Here is a 10,120-nt window from a genome sequence, read left to right on the forward strand (position 1 = left end):
ACAGCACACATACTAATACACACATACATAGATAAAGTCATGCATGTATCCCCAAATCTATCTCCATAGGAAGAAAGCAAACAAAACCTCTCCCCTAAATATGTACCAAAAAGTCACTGCACAAAATTACTCTTTTAAAGTAGGACAAGCATTTAAATTTTGTCTTATAACAACAGTCCAAAATTTGAGGTGATTGATAACAAATGACATTCTGACTTTAAATATATCCTTTTAATATTGTACAAGAGTACATGTTTTTATAAAGCCTTTATTGTGAAGATTAATTGACTAATTCTTTTGTTCATTTCCTTTGAAAGAAATGATCACTTGTGCATAGGATGAGAGCAAGACAAAGTTAAACATTAGAACTTTGAAAATTATTGTGCATTTTTCTGGGGTTTATTATGATGTAATGTTATGCTCCTTAATTATAATAGCTAGGAAAGGGTAAAGAAGATCTTAAATAATTAATAGTTCTGAATACATGAATTTTAGTTTATTAGTTTGAAATTTTAGTTCATATCAAAATATAAAAGTATATAATAAAATTATTTTATGTAGAAAAATATTATAAACATGAACCCTTGGGAGGAAAATATTACAAAAACCTAGAGGTTCAAAACTGACCAAAATTTGGGCAGGAGAGATGCTCAGCTGTTAAAGGCTGTCTCACAACTAAAACTGACCAAACTTAACAATAATTAATATAACCACTTGTAAATACTAATTAGCATCTAATAAAGATTTCCTGAAGCATGACATTGAGTTACAAAATCACAACACATACACTAAAAAACACTTTGCAATAATCCTGTTATTGTACTTTTGACGAATTCAGAATAAACATTGGAATGATTTTTTAAAATTTACATAAATAAGAATATATTACATGTGTCCTTTGATGATTATGTACAGAGACTTCCAGCCTTCTGAGTGAAAAATTACCCGTAATCATTTAAAAAGCACTCTTACAGGTAACAACAACTGTGTTGGCTACCATTGAATGGGACAGGTAGGGAAAGCAGATGATCCTGAGGATTCTAGTTACAAGTTCATGTGAAGGGAGCCAGAGATCTGCAGGGAGAAGAGGAAGCAGTGAGAAAGTTTGGGGGAAATTGCTGCTTATGGGGGGGGGGGGTTACATGCATACAGAATAGGATAAACTCTGACAAAATACCACATCCACAAATCCAAATTTCTTTTTAGAATGAACTTTTGTATTTTCAGTAAGTGTGTGCTTTGTAAAACCTGGAGATTTTAGCAAAACATCAAAAATATGTATGTATGTATGAGTACATATATAATGTTATATATATGTGTGTGTGTATATGCATGTATATATATATTTATGTATATATATTTACTCTAATTTGGAGATTGGACTATTACATGTGAAATGAATTATAATAAACTGGTTTCCAACTTCAGCTCACCATTGAGTGCATCTTAAATATAAAGGTGACTACATATTTTATGAGTCATGGCAATTCTTTTAATTTCCTTCAAGTTGTTGGGGCCACTTTGAGGTTTTAATTCCACACAGGCTACATCTTGTGTAGTCATTTGATTGGCGTACAGCAGGAGATGTCAGAAATTATGCTTTAGGTAAATGTCTTTAAGAGATTGATGTAATAAGTCATCTATAAGCTTATATAGGATGGGAAGCCTAGGACCATCCAACTGTCCAACTGGATGAGACATAGAGTGAACAATCCCTTGATCCAAAAAAATTTTATTTAAATATCCTCAAACCTTTGAGCTGTACCTAACTGTAAAATAAGAATGTTTCAACAGATGTTTGGGTTCACCATAAATTCATAGTTGGGACCACGAAACAAGATAGATTGGCAAAAAAATTTTAAAAAGGCATAAAAGCCTGCCATTCTGATTGAATTTTTGGTTGCTATGATAATAATATTTTGACCAAAAGCAACAATGGAAGGAAAGAATTTATTTCAACATATACTTTCGGGTCACTTCCATGACTGAGTAATGCCAGGGATGGAAGCAGAAAGCAGAAAAGAACACTTAAAATGGATGCTTTCAGTTCAAGCTTTCTATAGCCCAGGATTATGTGGTGAGGAATGATGCCACAGACAAAGGGGTGGACTATCCCATCTCATTCATTCCTCAAGACAGCCTGCCTTTACTTGGGAAGCTGAGGCAGTAAAGTCTCAAATTAGTGACAGCCTGGCCTATAGAAATCTATGCTGATTCCAGTAACTTAAAAATATGGGTTTGTCTTTTAACTTTCTTGTATTAAAGAAACTCTCAATATAAATATAAAGAAAGATGAAAGTAACAAAATAAAAATGAATCAATCATAAAATGACAGAAACCATTATAGGAGATGAAGAAGAATGTTTAATAATGATAAGACTATCATTCAAATCACTAAAAATATTTTATTAGCTTTTGGTTACCTAAAAATAAAGGAGTAAATAATAAAACATATAATTGTAAGACAGGAGTTTAATCCCAAATGGAACATAGATAAACTTGCACCACACTTCAGCCACCAGATGAATCTGTGAGGTTATGTGAACAGTTAAACTGGAGAGTCAGCATGGCTCCCAGTCACATACTCATCTCTGTGAGCACAGAAGGCTCAGGTTCTTAGATTCACAGGAGAAATTTCCACAAAAATGCACAAATATTTTTAAGCATATAATTAGAATGTATTTAATGCTGAGTTGTCCACACAATAGCCATGGCCATACTTACATAAGACATTAAAACTGTTGCTATTCAAGTTTTGATTTAATTAAAAAATATATAAAATGTAACATAAGTTGTAAAGTAAGTTCTTCAGTCTTACTAGCAATTATCCACAGGTATGTCATGTGTCAAAATTCTTAACAATTCCTTTCAGTTAATTGAAAAAAAAAACTAGTAAATACCAAAATTTTGAAGCAGGTAGTTTCTAATTTTAAAGCATATTTCTAAAAACAATAGGATAAATAGATCATAATCAGCCTCTTCATGATTAAGAATTTATATGAAATATATAGCAAAATCTCCCTTATATATAATAGATTTCTTCAAATGTAACATTACATAAAAAGGAGATATTTTAATATGAACAAGTTTCATAAGAAATGAAATCAGAAAAGGCAAATAATTTTGAATTCACAACAAATGAAGCAAAAAGCAGAAAACAATAAACTGTACAAAATTATAATCAAGAACAAAATTCCAACAGAAAGGGTCAATAAGAACCAAAATAAATTTCATTGAAAAGAGAGAAGAAAGCCACTCTTGGCAAAAAACGCAGGTCAGCATGTGCTCCCATGAGACAGAATGGCTGTTGACAGTTTGATGTCAGTCTGTCCTACACAGTTCTTGTCTCAAACAAACCAAACCAAACCAAAACCAAACAACCAAACTAACCAACCAACCAACCAAACAGAAAAACAAAGGGGTTTGGGTGAAGGTGTTTGTCATCCAATGTGACAACCTGAGCTTTCGCCTTAATCCCACATGGTAGAAGGAGGGAACCAACTTCCGTAAGGTGTCCTCTGACCTTTCTACAGGCTCCATGACATGTGTGCACATGCACATGCATGCACATACTCAAACACACAAAGAAAAAAATGTAAGTAAATCACATGTGAGAGTTTAAAAACAGAAAAAGGAGAAATAAAAGTCACATGAAAATGATTAAAAGTATTAAGCTGTAAATATTTTATGTCTATATTAATAAAAACCTTTTTATAAGTTTTACAGACCTTAGGTTTGAAACTGTACTAAGAAAACATTTAAATAAACCTGTGAATCAAAAAGGACTCAGAACACATCTGTATGTGTGTATACACATGCACACATATATATGAGAATATTGTTAACAAGGTGAATTTGCAATATACAACTATCAATTCTACAAAGCACTTTTACAAAGTCCTATGACAGTTCATTGAAATGTAACTTTGAAATATAAGTGCTTCTGGAAAAAGTCTCTTGAGTTATATGTAATTTGTTAACAATATTATAAAGAATATTTTGAGTTAAAAGATTTAGATGCTTCGATGATGGTTTTTGAAAGAAACTTGTTATTAGGGCAAATAATATAATTCACTTTAAGATGTACACAATCACCAATTCTATTTTCAGGTTATGAAATGTAACATTACCTGGCAGACTTCAAATGCAGGTGATTCAGCTGGTGAGCTTATATTTGCAAATATATGTGTGTAAAGCTGCACAGTTTTCTGCTGTGAGACCAGAAGTTGACAGCATTGCACAGTCATGTTCATCATGGGAAGTCTCTGATATCCTGCATTAGTGAAAACACAAAAGATTATATATATATTTGGCCAATCTACCAAATCAATGAATTTTATAAGCCATTGCAAAAGAAAGCTCTCATGAAAGTTGTGAAAGTCGACAATGGCATCTTCACTAATAGTGTGGTAAGAACTGATTTGTTATGAAAGCCAAGTAGCCCATTCTTCAGAGTCACATGAGCAGGTCATGAAGGTCCCCACCATTCTGCCTGACTATAATTAAGCTTCATCTATTGACACTATTCTTCTGAGGTTTTCTTTGTATGTTTTTTTCTTGTCTATTGTATCATTCATGTTAACTTACTTTGAATGGAAAGTTGGGTCTTTTATCTGAGCCCAGGGCTGACCTCTGCTTTTCTGTTCGACTCCAGCCCATAAGACCAGTGAAAGGGATTCCAGGAAGCCCTACCAGAGAAGCAAGGAATTTTTATCAGTATGAAGGCTTTTAATATTTTTATAACATGTTAATGTATTTTGTGATAATATGGTTATTATTTAATACAAATCAACTTATTAAAGTGATAACACTTCTTACATTGCCAAAGCATTCACATATGCATGTAATTTTGATCTAGAATTAACTTTTAAGTGTTTATAGTTAGAAGTTGTATTTTTCTTATATTAGTTAGGAATTTGATGATAGATTTATGTAATTCAATATGTAATCATGCTAACTACACAAACATAACAGCGATTCAAACAAATTTTCAGAAACAATGCATGGAATTTACTAGATGCTGTGCCCAAATCAACTTTTCTGCTATTTCTCAAAGTTCAGATTTAGAAGTAAGTTCATAGTTTGCTAGTGAAGAAATGAATGATAGTGTAGATAAAGATTGTTTTTTGGGTACTGCATTATCTTATCTAGCTGATCCCTGCTGTTCTTTATCACTGTAGGGGTGGATTACCAAGAAGGATGAGGTAGCATTAATGTTTCTCTTGGCTGCTATGATACCTACAAGGTAAAATGTGGAAAGTAAGAATAAAAGACAAAACCAAGGAGTTTTGAAGGCATGAAACAAAAAGCTGAAAGGGCCTTTTTCCTGAAGAAGAGGCACTGCAGAACGGTCAGACATCCTGTGTCCCTCATACAATGGAAAGAAATGCCCTCCATGCTCTCTCCCAGGACCTAAGAACACTAAGTGTGTGCTGTGAGACCTCTCTTTTGTTGTGTAAGAGAGGCTGGCCAGCAGCACTGGGCAAAGCTGAAAACACCCAGTGTGGTGATTGGCTATATGAAGCTCTTCTGGAGCTGGAGTAGGGGATTTAATGAGTCCAAAGGCCACGTAAGATGCATCTATCCTTGAGGGTGTGGACACTCTTCCCCTGCAGAGTCTTCGGATGGAGTTGGTCTTAGGATGTTTTGCTTATAGATCATAGCAGTGAAAATTAGCAAACTGCAGATCCACGCAGTGAAGTGGATCAATGATTTGCTCTAAAACCATGAAAGAGTTATAGCAGTGGTTCTCAACCTTCCTAATGCTATGATCCTTTAATACAGTTCCTCATGTCGAGGTGACCCTCCAACCATTAAATTAATTTTATACTTCATAGCTATAATTTTTCTATTGACATGAATCATACTATAAATATCTGATTTTTTTTATGATTTTAGGTGGACCTTGTGAAGGGATTATTCTACTCCACAAAGGGTTGTAACCTACAGGTTGAGAATTGCTGAGGTACTGGATGTCTATATAACAGCGCATACATCTTTGTGAACCCTATCTTATAAAACTCAAAGGTATGTGCAGCTAATTATAGCAAAAGTCTGAAAAATGGTTTTGAGCAGGAAGACATGATAACAGTATGCAGAGGGAAGAGACATGGAAGAAATGAAAATATCTGCATAGTAATCTGACTCTAATTACCTCTACCTAATCACTTTCTGATCAGTATTAACTATGGTACATGTATTGATTTTTACATGGTAAAATTAAAGGTAAAGTTAATTTCAGAATACATGCACTTGTACACGATGGCTTTCATAAAATAAAAAAATCTTGCAAATAAATATTCATTAACAGCACACAAATACAAATAAAACATTGTAAAATAAAACAATGAAATATACAATGTTTTAAATAGATGAAACATGTGTAAGAATCCAAACTGGTTGTACAAATATTGACAGGAAGAAAGGTTAAGCAATGATTGACACATATCAGCTCTTACCTTCTCCTCTTCACTATCTATGTGAAGCAGACTACAGTTTTTGGAAATGCAGGACACCAAACTATCATTCCAAGATTTTTTCTCCACACCAATGTAATAACATCTGTGGGAATATGATATCCACTCCTTTGGGCACTGAGCACAAGATGGTTGTACTGAAGAGAGAGAGATTATGATTTATTTGTAGAAGCAACATGGACTGAATAATGAAAATTAATATGTATTGATAGGCTTAAACATTAATGTAAAATATATACCTATACAGCCTGGAGGCTAATAAATATAAAACAAAATATATACTCAAGCACCACAAAAAAGAGTTGCCGTTTGGCACTGTCTTTATGTGTCTATCTAAAGCAAAAAATAAGTATTCACTCTACAGATTTTTTTCAAAGTCATGGATAAAAAGCTCTATTCTAGAACAATAAAATTTATTTCTGTCTTATCAGAGTTCATTCTTAATCTTTATTCATGAGCATGAAGCATTCATATTTCTAGATTGTTTTCTTCCTAAAAAAACTAATATTATTTTTGCATGGTAGTACACAAAATATAATGTGTACAACTATCAGAACTTTGACAAGAAAGATGTACCTGTGTGGGTTCTAGTCACTGAGGTGTTGATCTGCACCTTTCCTTTAGTATCTGAGGAATTAAAATATTTTTATGAAGTTGTCATCAAAAATAATTGTAACAATTTTAGTTTCTTCGTCTGAGGCTAATGTACCAGTTCAAATTAGGATACTGTGGAATTGAATTTAAATGGCCACTCCTCCAAAAAAAATCACATGTGAATAACTTTGGAGAAAATTACTTCAATGAAAGCCCAAATTTCAACATCTTTTTACCATGTAACCTATGACAAAACCACTTTCAAGACAGTTTTCATATCTCAGTAAAGAATCTCCAAGGTTCTAAACTATGTGTTTAAGTTAGTTAATCATTGAAAATTCAAAAGTAAACATTTATACAATTCCTTTGATATTCATCATATTATCAACATCATAACAACCATTCTACATTTAATACATGCTTTAAACTAAAAGCTACTGTTCTTGATATGAAGTTTTGAGAGGCACTTCCAGTCAGTCATTAAAGTGGAAAGATCCTTTATAATCTGTTTTTAAAATTTTTTTTTATTTTTTAAAAAAGCATGCTTACATGGTATGGCAACTGTAGTAACTACAACCAAAACGACAATTAAGACAAAACAGATGATGCCCAGGGTACCAGCAGTGCGTTTTTCTGGAGGAGATGCAAAACCTTCAGAGAGAAATGCAAGGGTTTATAAAGGTGTTTTTCACAGAGTTTATGTACACAAAAACCTACATACACATTGAGACAAACAGATAAACTCTGACCCCAGGCTCCTCTCCTTGCTGTAATCTGTAGGCAGTATCATTTCAGTTTCGGGGAACAGAAAGATCTAGAAAGTTTTACAACAGAATGAAATCTATGCTTACAAATTACAAAAGCATGGGTCAAGTTAGAGCTCTGGTCCTCCATAAGAGGACCACTTCCACCTCTGCCCACACCGCTTCATGCCCCTGGCATCCCAGTACAGGGTCCATGCAGGGCCTCACCTTTGCAGCGGCAATCCCTGCAGACCTTGGGATGCTCTGGAGAAGGATTTTGAAAGCTGAAGTCCGCATAGATGATTTCCTGCTCGATGACTGAATTGGAGCTGCGAGGACCCCTTGGTTTCCTGTGCTGGTTCCTTGAGTTCTTTGCCACATTCAGTTCTGCATAGGTGACTCGTTCATTACTCATGTCTGCAGCTAGTGATGTGCTAAGGCAAAGGTACACAAGCTGATGAAGCCAAAGTGGGTGGAGTTTGGCACCATGGCACTCATTGTGCAGTTGAAAATTTTAATCTAAATTATTTTTTTTCCCTTGGACAATGAATACGTGTGCTGTGGTAAAAACAACAACAAGAACAACAAGTTTTAAAAGATAATTCACTTTTGACAAAATATTTTTGATAAGACAATAACTTTATGAGGAACAAAGATGTTTACAAACAAAAGAATTGTTTTACAAATTAATTTAGTTTTCATTGGCCTAACACCATGAAATCATTAATGCTTACAACAAAGATTCTAACACTAACAGAAAAGAATGACAAATTTTTTCAATTTTTTTATTATTTTGAGAATTTCACATAATTTCTATCCGTCTCTCTTCCCTCCCATCCTGTTTCATTGCCTGTTTCATCTCTCTCTGGAATTCATAACTTCCTTTTTAGTTTTCACTGTTATATTTTACATGTATATGCACACACAGAGATCTGCTAAACTTTAGTAATAAATTGAAATGATATAATGAGAAAAACCAAGTGCTCTAAATGGGTAGCTTAGGAAGGTTTACACTATATATGCATATAAAACTTACATATTATTTTAATAGCTAATATGTTTATTAAAAATAAGTTCCATGTTGTCAAATTTATTTTATTTGGAATAATTGAGGAGTTCAAGGAAATGACTAAAAATTAAAGGGTGTTGTAAATTCTAGAAAATGCTACCTCAAAAAAAGTCTTGCCTAAAACAATGATATTGGAAATATTTCAAAGATGATTTTAATTGCCATTTTATTTAAAAAATTAGCTAACAAGTGAAACCATAACATGAAAAAAATGATTCATAATAGAATGATGATTCAGATTTTCTCAAAGAGTCTAAGGCTGCCAAAGTCAGTGTCATTTGAGTCACATAAAACACAATTTTAATAATTCACCATAATTTAACAGTTCAATCAATTAGCCCTGGAATAAGTAAGATCTAAAATTCTGGCTTTAAAACTCACACGACCCTTAAGAAGTGAGTAATAGCCCAGCGCATTTATCTAAAATGTGAAAAAAAATCATGTAAGGCAATTAATACTCACCTCTGGCATGCAGAGCTCTCAATAAATATTATCTATTTAAATTAATATTTTAGTCTCAATTTCCACTATTGTTCTTTACCACTCAGTGAGAGAATCCTTTTAAAGAATCTGTGTCCTGTGGGTTAAATTGAAATGTTTTTAACCAAAGAGCCACAGAGTACAGATTGCAATATGTAAAATTCACACTTCATCTTTAGGTTGTCTGTAGCTTCAGGTTTAATTATATTGGTAAAGAAACAAAAACACAAGAGGATAGCTAACTCTCCATAGACAACGAGGACAGAACTTTGAGATGGTCCCCAGTGTGTTCCATGCACTTGGATTTATCTGAGCTGTTTAAAGACATCCATGTTCAGTTTGTTTCCCTGCATCTGAACTGTGCCTCAGTTGCTCCACATGTAGCATTTGCAGTGTCCTCCTCAACTGACTGGGTGTGTGGAGAGATGGAAGCAGTGACAAGCTCCCTGTGTTGTCAGAAAGTCAGGCTTCCTGCAGTGAGGTGTGGTGGTTACAGGGGTTCTGTGGGAGGCAAGCACCAAACAGTGAGACTGTGGGAAGGAATCTAGGGCAGCAGTGTCTGTGAACTTTGCAGGTTGCCCCATGAGCCTCAGAGTGAGTCAAGAGTGGAGAAAGAGATTTCTCACTCATGGTTCACTGAAGGTTGAACAGGAAATTCTCATACTCTGAGAAGTTGGTTTTGCAATCAGTTTTCTCTTTACACACCTTTACAGCATAGAATTCTTTGGGCTCCTGTGGAACGGACAGAGTCTCTATGT

General features: G+C 34.0%; 1 protein-coding gene across 2 annotated transcripts; it reads right to left on the reverse strand.

The window, feature by feature from the left end:
* Positions 1-451: 451 nt before the first annotated feature.
* LOC117715758 (NKG2-A/NKG2-B type II integral membrane protein-like) lies at positions 452-8,361 on the reverse strand. 2 transcript variants are annotated; one of them, XM_076940657.1, is made up of 7 exons: positions 8,042-8,361; positions 7,620-7,721; positions 7,053-7,103; positions 6,459-6,613; positions 4,588-4,688; positions 4,131-4,273; positions 452-1,074 (listed from the first exon to the last, which is right to left on the reverse strand). In XM_076940657.1, exons 1-6 carry the CDS (start codon positions 8,226-8,228, stop codon positions 4,156-4,158), a joined length of 714 nt encoding a protein of 237 aa, XP_076796772.1. In that variant the 5' UTR covers positions 8,229-8,361; the 3' UTR covers positions 452-1,074; positions 4,131-4,155. The 2 variants fall into 2 exon arrangements, with proteins under 2 accessions (XP_076796772.1, XP_076796773.1); XM_076940658.1 differs by lacking the exon at positions 7,053-7,103.
* Positions 8,362-10,120: the final 1,759 nt, after the last annotated feature.

This window comes from Arvicanthis niloticus, chromosome 9, assembly GCF_011762505.2.
Source record: "Arvicanthis niloticus isolate mArvNil1 chromosome 9, mArvNil1.pat.X, whole genome shotgun sequence".
Classification (NCBI taxonomy): domain Eukaryota; kingdom Metazoa; phylum Chordata; class Mammalia; order Rodentia; family Muridae; genus Arvicanthis; species Arvicanthis niloticus.

Coding starts and splice junctions, on each gene's coding strand:
- LOC117715758 (XM_076940657.1), bottom strand. CDS start 8,228: ATGAGTAATGAACGAGTCACCTATGCAGAACTGAATGTGGCAAAGAAC. Junction 4,689..6,458: donor TAGATAGTGAAGAGGAGAAG/GTAAGAGCTGAT, acceptor CTTCTCTGGTAG/GGCTTCCTGGAATCCCTTTC. Junction 4,274..4,587: donor GACCCAACTTTCCATTCAAA/GTAAGTTAACAT, acceptor TCACTAATGCAG/GATATCAGAGACTTCCCATG.